The sequence below is a fragment of the Pygocentrus nattereri genome, chromosome 19 (genome assembly GCF_015220715.1).
Source record: "Pygocentrus nattereri isolate fPygNat1 chromosome 19, fPygNat1.pri, whole genome shotgun sequence".
Classification (NCBI taxonomy): Eukaryota; Metazoa; Chordata; class Actinopteri; order Characiformes; family Serrasalmidae; genus Pygocentrus; species Pygocentrus nattereri.
Window position 1 is genome coordinate 4,012,498 of NC_051229.1, and position 17,157 is coordinate 4,029,654.

General features: G+C 45.9%; 1 protein-coding gene across 17 annotated transcripts in view; it reads left to right on the plus strand.

Moving 5' to 3' along the window:
- Window positions 1–17,157, plus strand: part of ptprfb (protein tyrosine phosphatase receptor type Fb) — a 385,507-nt gene that overhangs the window by 249,250 nt on the left and 119,100 nt on the right. For 11 of the 17 annotated variants that reach the window (XM_037531027.1, XM_037531033.1, XM_037531030.1 and 8 more), the window contains 4 exons: window positions 425–558; window positions 2,214–2,358; window positions 6,008–6,313; window positions 14,778–14,971. In XM_037531027.1, coding sequence (XP_037386924.1) covers window positions 425–558; window positions 2,214–2,358; window positions 6,008–6,313; window positions 14,778–14,971 — 779 coding nt within the window. The remainder of the gene's footprint in view (window positions 1–424; window positions 559–2,213; window positions 2,359–6,007; window positions 6,314–14,777; window positions 14,972–17,157) is intronic. The other 6 variants (XM_037531037.1, XM_037531043.1, XM_037531040.1 and 3 more) reach the window with 1 other exon arrangement.

Below are 17,157 nucleotides of genomic sequence, written 5' to 3' on the forward strand. Positions count from 1 at the left end.
GCAGGTGTTGGTGTGGCTGGTGACCCGTCGGGCCTTTTACACCTTTTATTAAAAAGCTTACGTCGCTAAAGTTTAGCTGCTGTTTACATTTCGCGGTTTTCCAGAGCGACAGGCTTCCCGGCTGCAGCTGGTCTAAAGCTTCGAGCTCAGCGCTCGCTGCTGAAGGACGTGCGTGAAAAGATTCAGGTCACGTCGTTTGTCAGCGTGTAACGTTCCACCTCGAGCTGGCATTTGTCGCGGTTTCTAAAAACGTTATATCATGAAATCGGACTCGTTTGCGACCGGAGTCCAAGGCTGGTCCACAGCCTCTGATCACAGGGTTTCAGAAGAGCTCCTCTGGTGTCTCGTGTGCCCTTGATTTGTTTGTGTGGTTGATCTTGAATCTGACCTGCAAACTGCTTTTGTGTCTTTCCGCCCGATCCAGTCCCAGCCCAGCCGTCCGGTTTCGAGGCAGAAGCTGAACTGGACACGCGGATCATGCTGAAGTGGCTCTGGCCCGTCCAAGAACCGATCACCAAGTATGAGCTTCAGTACTGGGAGGCCGGATCAGAGAACAAGGTATGGCACCGTTCCAGACAGCAACAGTTCCCTCGCTCTCTATTGATGCACATGGGCGCGCGTGTGGGAGAGATATTGAATGTACAAAGCCGTGACTGTGGGCCGTGGCTGCGAATCAAAGATAGCAAAAATTGACATTTTCATGAAACGGCCTCGGGCAGTAAAAGTCTAGAAGTCGGTTGATTTCCAGAATTCACCCCAGAAGATTGTTCTTTTGGCTTAAAAAAGTACGTTTTAATCAATGCCCGCCGACTACAGAGCAGCTCTTGGCAGAACGTTTGGAGGAGATGGTAATTTGGGCCACATTGCGAGCAGACGGCTTTTCAGCGCTCCGATCGTTCATTATTCCGGACGCTGCGTCTGTATGCTAATGCTGCACGTTCAACAGAAACGCAGAGTACTGGGGAACAACTGAGGGTCCTTCGGTCGCGGGTCCGAGATAAGGATGCCTTTGACAAAGTGAGCGAAGGCCGGGAAGTTTTAAAGGGCCCATATACGCCATTTCTGTCGTATATCATTTGCTGTTTTTGCTCTTCTCACATTTCTGTGACCTCAGGCGCCAAAAGTAGCCGCAGTTCATTTTATAAATCCCTTTGTATTAAACAGGCTTTGTTGCTGTGTCTTTAACCTTTTTAACCCCTTATTCTCCAAAAGTAATGTTTCCAGAGACCTCCACTTGAGTAAAAGTACTAAAGTATTTCCCTTCTAATGTACTTAAGTATAAAGTAAAAGTACTAAAAGAGTAATTCTGGCTCTGATGTCCTGTTATCATTTTTATAACCAGACTGGCTTCATGAACTCATTTCAGGTGAAAGTCCTCCAGCGTCTCTCTTGGTAAACCAGTCTTTTAATAGAACGTCATTAATTAGTGACGCTGACGTCTATTAAAATGATCAGAAGCACAAAACACTGAAGGTAAACAGTTTCCATCAGGGAGAACCGAGTGGCTCTGAAATCACTTTTTACACACAAGCAAAGTTTCAGTTTCAGATTTATTTACAACTTAGTTCCAAGTTTAAGTTGAATAAAAACTGGCTTTAAACTCAGGATCACAGATGAGCTCCTTTACTATGTTGATCTGTAGGCGTCTGTTCATAAACATAAACCAGCCCAAACTCATTTACTATAAAATGAAATGGTGTTTGTAGAAATTCAGAAAAAAGCCGCGTCAGTCTCGACTGCATATGTGGACATATTTCTATATTGAGCTCTATTTACACAAAGTTAGGTTAGTTCATCATTTATGTTGAACAGACTCTCCCAAAGTTTTACGCTGCTGCGCTGACGTTGAACCGCGTGCTGCACTGGGTCGGTATGACCAACAGGTCAAAACCAGCTCTAAACAAACTGACCGCTGGGCCCTGATTGGTGCTCTGGCTTTGCGCTTCTTTCGTTTTGACATGTCACGTTTTTATACACACAGAAACCAAAAGGAACGACAGATTTCTCAAAATGTAGGAGGGAAAAGTCGGATATTAGACTCTGAAATGTAGTGGAGTGAAAGGAAAAAGTCGCCCAGAACGGAGAAACTTCAGTACAGATACACCAAAAATACTAAAGTACAGAAACTAATTACATTTACTCAGTTACTCAGTTACTGTCCACCACTGCTCATATGGGCTCTTTAAAGGCTCTTTATCTTTTTCCTCTTTCAGATCCATGTCACCTTCAACCCGGCTGGTTCCTATGCTGTAGAAGGCCTGAAGCCAGACACGCTGTACAAGTTCTCCCTGGCGGCTCGCTCCGAAATGGGCCTGGGGGTCTTCACCAAGCCTATTGAAGCCCGGACCGCTCAGTCCAGTGAGTGCTCTCCAATTTCTCTGTCATATCCACTAACCTGGAGAAATCTCTCGGCTGCTTTGGGCCGGCCGGAGATGGTTTTTTAGGGGGGTTTCGTGCTCCTCCTTCTCCTTTCACTGGTCTTTGTCTGCTGTCTTCACCATTAATTTTCCCACACTTCTAAGCCAGGGAACACCTTTGTTCACTGACAAGGGCGAAAGGTACGTTTGGTGTGTGTGCTCGTGCGTCAGCCTCAGTCGTTTCGATCAGGTTTGAAAGAGCCATCGACGCCTCCGTCCCTGTGATGTTAACAACCAGAACAGTTGAGGCGAAGGGTTTGAATTTTGATCAGCGGATTGTTTCAGCTGAGCCACCGTTCATGAAAACGTACGGAACGTCTTTGCTCTAGATTCAGTATCAGTCAGTCAAAAGTTTGAGCACACGTTTTCATAGAAGGCAAGTTTACATGTTTTCCCATCTGGACTGAGAGTGTCCCGAAACAGAGCTAATGCTGGCCCAAAGAATATATATATGTATATATATATATAAAGAAGAGGCATAGAAAGAGAGTGGAGGAGGAATAGAGAGGGAGAGAGAGAGGGAGAGAGAATTAGAAAGAGAGGAATAGAAGGAGAGAGAAAGAGAGAGAGAGGAATAGAAGGAGAGAGAGCAAGAGAGAGGATTAGAAAGAGAGAGAAATAGAGAGAGAGAGGATTAGAAAGAGAGAGAGAAAGGAATAGAAAGAGAGAAAGAGTGGAGGAGGAATAGAGAGGCAGAGTGAGAGAGAGGATTAGAAAGAGAGAAATAGGAGAGAGAGGAATAGAGAGGGAGAGAGAGATAAAGAGGAATAGAAAGAGAGCAGAGGAGGGGAATAGAGAGAGTTAGAGAAGTAGCAGAGGGAGAGATAAGAATGAAAGAGAGAGTGAAATAAGAGAGGATGAATAGAGAGAGAAAGGGGCAATGCGAGATGCAGGGAGAAGAGAGTAAAACGCAGAAAAGACAAGAAAAAAGAAACAAAAGAGTGCAGAAGAAGACAGGGGGTGAGAGGGAGAGGAGGGATAGAGAGAGAGAGAGAGAGGAAGAAGAGGAGGTCTTGGCGTTTTCCGTGTGAAGTGGCGTTAATAAGTCTTAGAGAGTGTTAAACTGAGCTGAGGACGCCTGCAGACGCTCCAGCGGCACCTGAGCTGAACTCTGACAGTGAAGCTGGAGAGTCTTGCTGTAGCTGGAGATTCTCTGTCATGTCCCAGCCCTGCGCTCCTGTTCTCCCTCATCCTTCTCCTGTCTGTTGGATCCCCCCCCCCCCCACACCTATCTCTCACCTATCACACAGCCCGGAGTAAAATCCACTTTGATCTCCGGCACATCTGTCAGGAGCTGCAGTGGCGCGGCCTGAATATCTATCAGCGCTCCGCGGCGACTCGGGGCTTTTATTTTATTTGATTTTGACACTCGTTTCCTCACCGGGCTGTTCTGGCCGCCGCCCTCCGCTCCGTCACGCCTCGGCTGACTGGTGGGACGTCACCAGGCTTCCTCGCGCGCCCCCTGAACTGATCTGGTTGTTAACTAAAGCAGGAGGTTCCCCTCATGATCGCTGACCCTCTGCCTGATCTCTGCTGGTCTCTGCTTCTTCATCACACTCCTCTCCATCACCCCTTCCTCTACGCTGTATTAGGACTGGGCGATATGAGCCGTGACACATATTAATATGCCTTTATATTGATCATTACTTTATATTGATCATTTATCAGATCAGCAGTTTTGAGTCAGTACTACATCATGCACATATAGATATACAGGTACAGGTAAAGATAGGTGCGTATATTTATATACATATATATATATATATATATATATATGTTAGAAATATGTTATTAAAGATTTGATTTTATTTATAACATGTTTACATGTTATTTGTTTTTTATATTTTGTAAATTATATATATATAAGGAATCTTCTGATTTTTTATTTTAAAATGAAAGAATTTAAACATCATAATTTTAACATTTAAATTGTGTGTATGTATGTAACTATCTATACACACACACACACACTCACACAAAATATATTTTAAAAAGTCTTAAGTTTTTAAAATAAAGTGTAAAAATTCTATTTATATAAAATATATAAAATGCATAAAAACATAAAATATATTATTACATATAAATTATTTTTTATTTAAATTTCTTAATTTTACAATAAGCAATCTAGATTCTTTTGATATGTAAATAATTGACAAAATATTTTAAAAATGAATAACGTAAACATATAAATAAAACACGTGCACATGATTATATTTACTTTTTTTAAATTGTTAAATTTTTAAAGTAATTTCTGTATTGTTAATTACTATTAAAATTACTATGTAATATACATGTGTGTGTGTGTGTGTTTGTGTGTGTGTGTGTGTGTGTGTGTGTGTGTGTGTAAAATGGCTTTTTCAGTAATTACTGTTATTATTATATCGCCCAGGCCTGCACCTTCTGTATTTGTCGTTTTAAGAAGAGAATGAAGGTTTGCCTTTAAATCTCTTCAGCTTATGTCCTGTTGATGCTCCTGTAGTGATTTGTGTTGATCTTTTTCTGGTTGTTGTTACTTTATTTTATTCATGTTTTTGCCTCTGGGCTGTGGAGAGTTGGCCGGACTCACCTCTCAGCTGTCAGCGCCGACTCAATTAAAGATGCTGTTTTAGCGGCCGAGCTTATCGCGCCCACTCAGAGGAAGCGGAGAGTCCAGGACAGGACGGCCGACGCTGACGCTGGCCCTCACACTCGGAGCCCTGAGAACGTGAGAGTGTGAACAGCCAGCTAACACACGCCTGCGCAGGGACAGGCGTAAAACCACTGACTGACTGATCACTGTCTCACGGCGTCCGTCTCAGCGTGGCTGTCCTTCGTAAAGCCGTGGATTTCTACAGGCTTTCCTTTGTTCTTTGTCAGTGAGCGGAATTGGCGCTGATAAAAAAACATCGGAACGTCTAGATTTGGTGAAATCAGGCCTGAAGAAGCTGCCACGAAACAAAAAACCTGAGAAGCTGAGACCTAAACTGGGGCCGCAAGCGTGAAATCAGATTAGAATTAGAATTTGACATCGGAAACAAAGACAAATCACTTAAAGCGATAGTGTTTCTCCCAGAACTTGTTTGGTGTCGTTCTTCACAAACGCCCATTTTTGTGTCCCTAGCGTTTACAGATATGTTACACTTTTAAAATAAAACAATGCTTTCTTTGTTAGCCCCCTTTTACCCTGTTCTTCAGTGGTCAGGACCCCCATGGACCCTCACAGAGCAGGTACTATATGGGTGGTGGGTCATTCTCAGCACTGCAGTAACGTGGTGGTGGTGGTGTGTTAGTGTGTGTTGTGCTGGTCTGAGTGGATCAGACGCAGCAGTGCTGCTGGAGTTTTTAAACACCTCAGGGTCCATGGGGGTCCTGATCACTGAAGAACAGGGTAACAGAGTATCAGAGAAACAGATGGACTACAGTCTGTAACTGTAGAACTACAGAGTGCAGCTATACGGTCAGTGGAGCTGATAAGGTGGGCAATGAGACTAAAGAATGTACCTCAGATGGCGTCCAGTCAGAATCCCCCCAGCCCAGACGTACTGCTTGCCTTGTGTTGTTTTAATTTTGCTTGATGCCCCCCTCCCTTGCTTTGCCCCCCTCCCCCTTAGCCCCCTCGGCCCCCCCTCAGGACGTCCGCCTGGAGAGCTTGACCTCCACCAGCATTAAGGTGAGTTGGGTGGCTCCGCCCGAGGCCAGTCGCCATGGCGCCATCGTGCGCTACAGCGTTAGCTACCAGGCGGTGAGCGGAGAGGACACCGAGCGACACGAGGTGAAGGACATCGGGGCGGACGCCCTCAGCTATGTGCTGGAGGGGCTGGAGAAGTGGACGGAGTATCAGTTGTGTGTGAGGGCTCACACTGACGTGGGCCCCGGCCCCGAGAGCCCACCCGTACGTGCCCGAACCAGAGAGGACGGTAGGTCTGACAAAACAGCGTAAGACCCCTGATACCTTCTGGACTCTCAGCTCAAACTTCCTCATCCGTCCTCATCTCCTCCAGAGGGTCTGACTCTAACCTGTGTTTCCTACTGTGTTTAACCTCCTGCTGTTCGCCGCTAATGCCTTTAATCTTCTGTTACTGATCTTCAGTGATCCGTGGTCTTCATTGTCGATCTAAGCTACTGTGCTGTTCACTGTCATCACCAGTGAAATTAGGGGAAAATGCTTATTTGCTTATTAATGACTGTAGACAAATCTTTTCGCCTGGACAACATTTTGGTCTGGTCTTAAAGTTGGGTGAGGTTCTGTGACGTCGGCATAAACAACTTAAAATCACCATCAAATTTCGGTGTTCTCCTCCAAGCGTGTTGAGCCCCAGGGATGTTTGAATAGGTTGATAAGATGTGGTGGAGCTTCTCGTGTCTTGGAGGAAGCTCATGCCAGCCTTGATCCCACCCAGCTTGGTACTATTGTGTGGTAGATTATTGGCTGTAATTTGGCCAAATTGGGGGAAAATTTAATTTATTTTGATTTTAATAAGCTACCAAAGAGTGATAACTGCCTCGTTTGAAGGCCTGGCTTCTGCAAACAATTTGATGGGCGATCCCAGCTGGGCGAGCTCCTCGGACAAAGACGCTATGTGACAAAGCCTGTGATTGGTCGGTAAAAAGAAGGCGTGCAGTGAAACAAAGGTGGACAATTTTCTCCTAAATGTAAGGTGTTAAGTCTATTATTGGGTAGTATTAACTAATAGTGAGCACCAAGACAGGACCAGTACAGGTTCTCTTATCCGTCTGTCTTATCTGTTTGCCAGCCTTTTGTCAGAATTTTCCCATTCCACCTTAAATGGTGCGGTATTCTGGACTCGCACGTCACTGCAGTAGAACTGTGATAGAATCTTTTCCTGTAGTTATGGAGCTGATCATAAAATGTCGTTGGGCCGTTCCACATTTTCTTCAGATTCTGAGACTGAAGCTCTTTTTACTCTTAATATTCTCATTATTATTGTTGGCTTTGTGTTTAAGGTGTTAATCCTCTAAGCATGTCTGTAGTGGAGGCTGAGACTGAACTGCTGGTCTGTGACCCCCTGCACTTTTCCACCTGACGCTCCGCACTCTGGAGTGCACGTTTGTGAGGTCAGTGTACATGAGACTTATGAGAGGCACTGGACTCACATCTAAGGTCTAAATATGAGCCGTGAAGCTCTTTTAAGATCTAGCTGCGCCGCCAACCCTGATGACCCCCGGCTGTACAGTTCGGGTATCTCCGTCTCGGAATCTCTGAAACATATTTCCTATATGGAGATCGTTCCTGGGCTCCAGGTCTTCCAACGGCTGCGAAATCCGGCATTTTCCATGACAGATAGCAGTTGGTCATTGAGTGTAGTGGCAACTTCTCTGTGATCCCTTTAGCCTTTGGGTCGTCTGCTGGACGTGTATCACGTTTCTGGACAGCATCAATGAGAGACGCTGTCTGGTGGTGCCTTGCTGTCTGTTAGCTACCATGAACCCCTGGGTATCCTTTCACAGGAGACCTCAGCAGGCGATTAAACTGGTTGTATTGTGCCAGACGGCCGTGCTTCTGCCCCTCGGCACGCTGGCCTTACTCACATTACGACTAGCTGCATTGCTTTTTTGGCATTTCCAGACTAAATGATCATTTTAGTCAAACCAGCTGATCTTATTTGCTCACTCAATTACAGACTGAAGTTGCCGCAGGTTCAAGGTAAGATGTGGAATGGAGTCTGGATCGTGGATGTTCCGTGTTACATTACGGTGGGTTCATGGTCCAACGCAAGCTGTGGACTGAAATATGGATGGGTAAGTGGATCGGCCCTGTACGTCCGGAATCCGATTAGTGAATTACGTCAATATCGGTCGTGATACCGATGTAGGATCCGATCGGCCCTCTAAAATTGTCACCTGCTTTAGTGGAGCGTCTGCAACAGGCAACACGAAAGCGCCTTCGCACAACCCTCGAAGGAGTTAAACGCCTCTGCCTGTCTTTCTGTGCTCCTTTTCTATGAGCTTCTTACGGCGCCCACCTCCACATCATCTCCATCCTCTCTGAGCCGCTAACCCCGTCAACGTCTTATCCCCAGAAGCCTGGAGCTTCCTGTCCACTCTGTCTCAGAGCTGCTCTTTTCCTTGTTCTCCAACGAGATTTACCGCCACTCGGACGCATTTTCGACGCAAAGCGAATCATGACAGGTTTAGTTAGCGTTGGAGGTGCCCTGAAACCTGGCGTCACCGCCGCATCCTCAGCCTCCGTTTGTTTTTGATGAAGCAGGAGCCCAATCACACGGCGGAGAGCCTCAGCCTCTTTGCTTAATTCCGGATGCGGCCCTTCAGCCGACGACGCGCAGGTTTGTCTCTAAATAACGGGATTTGCTTCGCTCCTTTGAGCGTGCCAGGCTAGTCTTACACACTGCGCTCTCTCTCCTCCCGGCCGAGGCTTCGTCCCACACCCTTCAGTCCAACAGCAGAACAGAGCGGCGACTCTCTTTTGTCCACTTCAGTCTCTCTCTCCGTTTTTCTTTCTCATTTGTTGCCCTCGGTGCCCTTTCATTGCTCCTTTCATCCCATTTCTCTTCCCTCTCTCCCCCTTGTTCTTTCTCTTCTTTTCTCTTTTTTTGTCTGAGGGTCACGCCACCCGTCCACTCCTCTCTCAGGAACCTCGGTTGTCATGTTTTACTGCTCTCTGGAATCTTTTAGCTCTGCTGGCATCGTGTTGTCTTAGCTAGATAACAGTGATGTATCCCGTGAGTGACACAACTCTTATTGATTAGAAACTTAATGTTAATTATCATTAATTATCTGAAGCAAACAGATTCAAAACATAGCGAGGAGCTGACGTACACACCTGCGCAAAGTTAGCTAAGAGACAAACAGACCCAAAGTAAGAAGAAATAACATACCCACGAAACATAGCCGGCATGTCTACTATGAATTATTCAGTAACCGCTATGAATTATTCAGTAACTATTATAGTGTAGGCTATAAATAATTCTTTAATTATTCTGTATCTATTATGAATAATGCAGTATTTACTATGAATTATTCAGTATCTACTATGAATTATTCAGTACCCATTATGAATTATTCACTATCTACTATACATTATTCATTACCTATTATGAATAATGCAGTATTTACTATTAGTTATTCAGTATCTACTCTGAATTATTCATTACTTATTATGAATAATGCAGTATCTACTATGCTTTATTCAGTAGCCATTATGAATTATTCAATATCTACTATGCATTATTTAGGACCTACTCTGCATTATTCAGCTTCTAATATGATTTAATCTGTGTCTTCTATGAATTATTCAGTATCTACTATGAATTATTCATTACTTATTATGAATAATGCAGTATCTACTATGAATTATTCAGTACCCATTATGAATTATAATTATGAATTAATCTGTGTCTTCTATGAATTATTCAGTATTTGCTATGAATGATTCAGTATCTACTGTTGTCTTCACAGAAGACGTGCAAAAATAAACACTCAAAGAACTCTTGGAAAGGTTATGGTTCTATATGGAGCCATTTTCTTTACTAAAGAACACTTGAAGAAGCTTCATTTGTGATTACGTACTATGAATTAATCAGTAATTAATCTTCTATTAATTATTCGATAAATTCTAAGAATAATTCAGTGATTTACAGACTTGTTTAAGGGATAAAAGCTGCTTATACATCAATGGTTAGTTGTAATGTGAGAGTCACACACCTTCCAGTTCATCAGTTATCCACTGCTGTTTACCCCCCCACCCCCCACCCCCCACCCCCCACCCCCACCTTTCTCCACCTCCCTCCCTGGTTCTGGGGTCGTGCCCGTTCTCCTCAGAGTGAGGGAGCACTCAGCGCCCCACAGCTTCTCACGTCTCTCTTCTTTTGTCGTGAACTGAAGATCTTCTCCCAGCTCCCAGGAGGCCGTCTATAATTAATATGTTTGAAGTTTCTGCCACTCAGCTGATTTCCCTGCTATAATTAACAACTCCTCTACACGTTTATCTGCTCCGCACCATTCGCCGTCCTTGATCCCGCGGCCCCTCCTCACTGCCGAAATCAGCTTCTCCTTGTTCTTCCCGGAGAGGTAGACTGGATCCAGGCACTTTTGGATGTTGAGAATTTTCACAAACACTCTGAAAGGAAGGTCAAGTGCGTTTATGTCTCCTCTGCAAATCCCAGTCATTTTTTTGTTTAAGTTTTGAAGGACGCTGGAGAAGATTAGGGTGAAATAAATTAGGTAGAATTGGCTTATGAGGAAACTTTAAGTCAATAAACCAGATGTTCATTCGCTGCACATTGACTGCCATGATTACTGCCTATAAGCAGGTGTGACGGACACTCAATCACAGCTCTTCCCATCATTCCACCTGTAACGTTCTCCATAATGTCTTCATGCGAGGTCTGCACGATATGGACACCACCGTGACTGAAAAGCACAGTAAAAACACAAAGCGCATCACATTTCATCCACATCTGACCGGTCAGTATCGAGGAAGCCTTCTGTCAGTCAGTCACTAATCCGACTCGGCTGAAAATAGTTCGTTGTATCCTGTTTTTCTGGGTTTTTATGAAGATTAATGATCTGTTCCGAAGGATTCTTCCATTATGTCTTTTTGCCTTCACTCAAATCAGTTTCGCTTCTTTTAATCTCAAAACACAGCATGTAAATGAGAGTCACCTTCAGTGTACCTGAGTTTAGCCTCTTAACAAGCCGTGGGCCAAGTTTTTACGCACTCCCGTAACCTAAGAAGAGCTCTGCTAGTTGGCACTGCAATGAAAATAAACCTGGAAGATTAAAGGGTTGATTGCTGATCAGTTGTAGGGGGATTAGATTCACTTACCCAATTTTCTCCACAATTTTGTCGTGTCTGATTCCCTCTCGCTAGTGAAGTCTCCCCCTCACACACGATGGGAGGATGAAGGCCGGCACCTTCGTCTTCTGAGACTCGTGAAGCTCTACCTCACCTTTAAAACTGCTGCTAACGCAACGTCATTGGGGCTCAACACGCTTGGAGGAGAACACTAACTGATCATTTGTTACGCCAGCTAACAGATGCTCCTGTTAGCTAGCATTGGACCCTCCCACCTTACCCACCCTACCCTCCCACCTTACACACCCTACCCTCCCACCTTACCCACCCTACCCTCCCTCCCTACCCTCCCTCCCCACCCTACCTACCCTATGCTACTTACACTACCCACCCTATGCTACCTACCCTACCCTCCCTACCCACCCTACGCTACCTAAACTACCCTCCCCTCCCTACCCTCCACTACCCACCCTACCCCACCCACCCTACCCACACTACCTCACCCACCCTACCTACCCTACCTCACCCACCCTACCTACCCTACCTCACCCACCCTACCTACCCTACCTCACCCACCCACCCTACCCTACCCTACCCTACCCTACCCTACCTACCCTACCTACCCACCCTAGCCTACCCTACCTACCCACCCTACGCTACCTAAACTACCCTCCCCTCCCTACCCTCCACTACCCACCCTACCCCACCCACCCTACCCACACTACCTCACCCACCCTACCTACCCTACCTCACCCACCCTACCTACCCTACCTCACCCACCCACCCTACCCTACCCTACCCTACCCTACCCTACCTACCCTACCTACCCACCCTAGCCTACCCTACCTACCCACCCTACGCTACCTAAACTACCCTCCCCTCCCTACCCTCCACTACCCACCCTACCCCACCCACCCTACCCACACTACCTCACCCACCCTACCTACCCTACCTCACCCACCCTACCTACCCTACCTCACCCACCCTCCCACCTTACCCACCCTACCCTCCCACCTTACACACCCTACCCTCCCACCTTACCCACCCTACCCTCCCTCCCTACCCTCCCTCCCCACCCTACCTACCCTATGCTACTTACACTACCCACCCTATGCTACCTACCCTACCCTCCCTACCCACCCTACGCTACCTAAACTACCCTCCCCTCCCTACCCTCCACTACCCACCCTACCCCACCCACCCTACCCACACTACCTCACCCACCCTACCTACCCTACCTCACCCACCCTACCTACCCTACCTCACCCACCCTACCTACCCTACCTCACCCACCCACCCTACCCTACCCTACCCTACCCTACCCTACCTACCCTACCTACCCACCCTAGCCTACCCTACCTACCCACCCTACGCTACCTAAACTACCCTCCCCTCCCTACCCTCCACTACCCACCCTACCCCACCCACCCTACCCACACTACCTCACCCACCCTACCTACCCTACCTCACCCACCCTACCTACCCTACCTCACCCACCCACCCACCCTACCCTACCCTACCCTACCCTACCCTACCCTACCCTACCCTACCCTACCCTACCTACCCTACCTACCCACCCTAGCCTACCCTACCTACCCACCCTACCCTACCTAACACACAATATGTCACAATATTCGTTTTTGTGGACCTCGTCCGTATTTATATATCACTCCCCACCTGCTTGGGTGATTGAAAAGTGGCCTGTTAGTCTTGTTTAACTGGAATAAATGCAGTGTATGAAATGTTCAGTACAAGTAATTGGATTCATAGATTGTGGCAGTTTTTTTAAAATTCGGCACTACTTTGTCATTTTTAACCTTTCAGATGTCAGAAAAAATAAATATCGTGACACATACTGATGTACGGTGACATCACATTTTGCCCCCTCCACTTGATTCTCCTTCATAAAAACGCAGAACAAAAGTGACGCTAGTTTGAAGCAGCGGTGAAGAAAGGCTCTAAAGGGACATCAGTTTATGTGAAGCGCTGCTGAAAACAGAAAAATGCACTTACACCTGAATCTGCAGCGTCTGCGGAGGACGCCGCCGGGGTTTATTTGTGGGTTTAAAAGCCCATTCAAACACAAAAGGCTATTTTGCTGCTCCTTCACTTCTCACATTTAAAGCACTACATGGCCTTGACCTGCCTTACAGCTCTCAGCTCCACCAGCACTGCTCCGCTCTGCTTTCTGAGACCAACCTGCCTTTTAATGCCATCCCTCCACCACTGCTCTTCTCCTTTACCATGAAATTAACACGTTCCCTCAGCCCCTCCCCCTCTGTCCTGCTTGGTGAACTATTTATTTACTTGTTCTGTCTATTTGTAACTGTAAAGTGACCTGGAATGACCCTGCGAGTAACTTTCTCACCAGATGACCCGTGTTATATGTTGTTTATAATATACATTATTTTTAAAAATGTGCACCATAAATGTTTTTTGGAGTGATGCCAAAAAAAACCCACCTTTGGTTCGCTAAAAAAAACCTCAGTGGATGGTCGTTTGGAGATCTGAGTGTGAAGAACCTTTTAAAGATTATAGAACCTTAATAATGTGCAAGACAAATATAAGATGTGGTCTCTAAGGGTTTAGAGCTCACAAATAATGTAAAGGTTCTAGATCAATATTAGGATTCCTCTTTCCATGATGTGGAGGTTCATTATTCCCATTTCTCTTCTTTACCCCTAGCCCTGCTTTCAGGTGTCATCTTACCCCTTGGAGCTGAGTTATAAGGGGCAGTGGTTGAGATCTTCCCTCTGAAATGAGCCCCTCTAATAAAAGAGCATCACTTCATTATCAGCTACCAGCGCCGCTCTGTAGGCGACCCTGCCCGTCTGCAGGGACAGCAGAGGAGGGGAAAGTTCAGCTCCTCACTGCTGGGCTTTAGTTACATTTAGGGATCATACGCCTTCAAAGAGGGGGGCAATTATTTATTATCACCCCCCCTAATTCTTCAGTGATGTGAAGCTGAAGTCAGAAATTCACCAGATTCTTGTTCGGATTTCCCCGTTCCACCTTAAATGGAGCAGCAGTTACATTCTGGCACTTCAGGTGTCAGATCTGCTGGACTATTTAAGGTGGAATGGGAAAGTTAGGTATTGCTGTTAGCAATTTTCATGCTTGTTATGAAGAAAAGGACCAACATACACTGAAATGGCATGAAACGAAGATAAAACGATAAGTTACTGTAAAACAGACAAAATTCTCACATTTGTGGATTTTTTTGGTCTCTTGTCGTCCTTTTTGCCGTTTTTTCTCATAACACTGCATTTGGAGGGTCATGTAGCCCCAGTGCTTCACCCTACCCCTCTATCTCAGTAAGAATCGGGACACCCTACCCCTAGACATGACCACACAAAGCAGAGGGACAGGGCTAAGTGGTAGGGGCGAGGGGTGAAAGGGGATTGAATTGTAGTGGACAACCTTAAAATCAGCAGAGTGGCGGCTTAGAGTGAGGTCTGCACATAATTCCCATGCTTTTTCTGTGGCATTGCTCCAAAAGAATAACATGTAATATGTAAAAAAAATAGCTGTAATAACTATGACAACAGTTTACTAATATAGATCATTATAATAACTTCATAACATCATTCATGTTCTCGTTCTAGTGCCTGGCGCCCCTCCACGCAAGGTGGAGGTTGAGGCGCTGAACTCCACGGCGATCCGGGTGACGTGGAAGCCTCCGCTGTCCGTAAAGCAGCACGGTCAGATCCGAGGATACCAGGTGATTTTCTCTCGGCTGGAGAACGGAGAACCGCGAGGGCAACCAAACATCATGGACGTGGCTCTGCCGGAGGCTCAGGTACCGCAGTACGATCCTACAGTCTCAGACTGATGCGTTCTTTGACCGCACACCTTTTGTGCCATCACTGTTGGAACACTTTGTCAGCCAGTTTCCCGTACATTTAAGGGGAATTCCACCCAAATTTCCGCATTTCCAGCCTATGTCATCGTTCAGATGTAAACGTGGTCCTTCAGAGTGGCTTGACGTGAAACGTTCTATTCTAGAGAAACTTACTGAGTCAGAACCGTTCACAGTGGTGGTGATGGGAACCAGGCGTCCACCTCTAAAAGCTTCATCGCAGACAGTTTTTACATGAAATGGTTATGAATTCACCGCCTGATGCTTTTATGATCATGAGGATTCTGGCCTAATATGCCTCGTTTTTAAAATCCATTGATGGTGGAGGGATACGTGCAGGGCGTTATATGGCCAAATAGTGCCCAAAGAAAACTAATTCTTTCAGATTTTCTGCAATTTTATCTTCATTAACAATTCATATAAAACTCAGAAGACTCGTGTAGGTTCACTGGTGCTTTTGGATAGTAAATATATCTGTGTTGTAGTCATGGCGACCCCTGGTTCCTATCACCACCACTGTAAAGACATCTGAACCATTTCACACCAAACCACTCTGAGTCACTGTGTGTTCAAAACAGTAGTAGAATTATACAGAATTTTTCCAAATATCGGTAGAATTCCCTTTTCAGCCTAGTATTAGACTAAATTAAATTCCACGGCAATGAACAGTTAAAAATCCTTTTTAGGCTTCTTAGAAACCAGAACGTTGGGTTAAAAGTAAATCAAAATGTGCTGTACTTAACTCTGCCTTTGTTTCCAGCATGTGCAGATGTTTGCCCCACCATCAGGGGGCACTGTGCAGTATTATCGTTTCTCACCCTGACCTTTTTGACCCCGCTTCTCTTTCCCCTCTCTGTGTCCTCGCGCTCAGTTTTTTTAATCTCTCATTTCTAGCCAAAGTGGACTCCGGCCTTTTTATTCTCTTATCATTACCGGGAGCAACATGTTGTATGTTAATGTGGGCTGATGTTTGTTTTGAGGAAAAACATCGGTGGCCTTTCTTGAACTCGGCTGTCCCAGCTTTATTGCATATGCACTGCCTTGTTACTCTGTTTATAAATGTTGTTCATTTGCTTTTTTGTTTGTTTATTTATTTATTTATTTATTTTTCCGCCGCCGCACTCCGACTCATGTTGCATTAATGCGGGGAAGGTTCGCAAATGGCCCGGAGAAACGAGGGTGCGCCGAGATGGAAGGGGAGATAGTGATCTTTAAGAGGGATTCAGGTTTTCATGAATATCTTAGAACAGACGCTCGGGCCGAGGAAGGGAGGGATCAGGCCCCGGAGCGCCGGATGCGTCGGCGCGGCGGATTGTTAGCCGGGATTTATTGTGCGTGGACACGTGTTTCTTCATGCCCTTGATGGCCCCCAACAGGAGTCTCTAATTTACCTGTATAAGCATTCCTCTCCGTCATGCCGGCAGGGTGAATACACAAGCAGCGAGAGAGTTAGGCAGGCATTTAATGTCCTCAGCAGGGTTTTAGTGGTTTAAGCTGATGCACTGCTGACTAGAGGCTTTGGACACACGCCTTAGATCTCATCTACATCAGTAAACGTCCAAGCGTGAAGGTTTGAAGGGATGCTTTAGCCAAAAAAATCGAATTTACACAGATTTCTCGAATCGTCCTCGAAGCAGTCGAGTAGCCAAGATGCATTTCGTGTCTGAAGTTGCTGTTTACGTTGTTGCGCTGGAGCTGCGAGACTGAGGTGGCCGGCGACTAATGGACGCGAATGTGCACCAAGTAGCCTCATGACAAACCAGCTTGACACTGCGTCGAGTTATTAAATGATCCCTAAAGGACTTTCTCTGGTGTTTTCTTACACTAAAGTGTGCTAAATGGACTGAATTGGGCTCAGACAGCTAAGAACAGTGCTATCAGTATGAGCCATCATCCTGAATCCTGGAGTTTGTCCATATTTTGTTGAGTTTTCTAAAAAAGGTGTTTGTTGGTGTTTGTTCGTTGTCTCTTACTGGTTGCTGTGAAGTTCAGTGTTAGTGTGGAGCTCGGAAACTAACAGCTCAACGTCGCTGGTCAAACAAGGTAGCTGTGTTTGGAGAAGGGGGCGTGGCCAAGCATCGAGTGCAGGACGGAGAAGCTGGTCCGGCTGAACCAGCAGGCTAAGT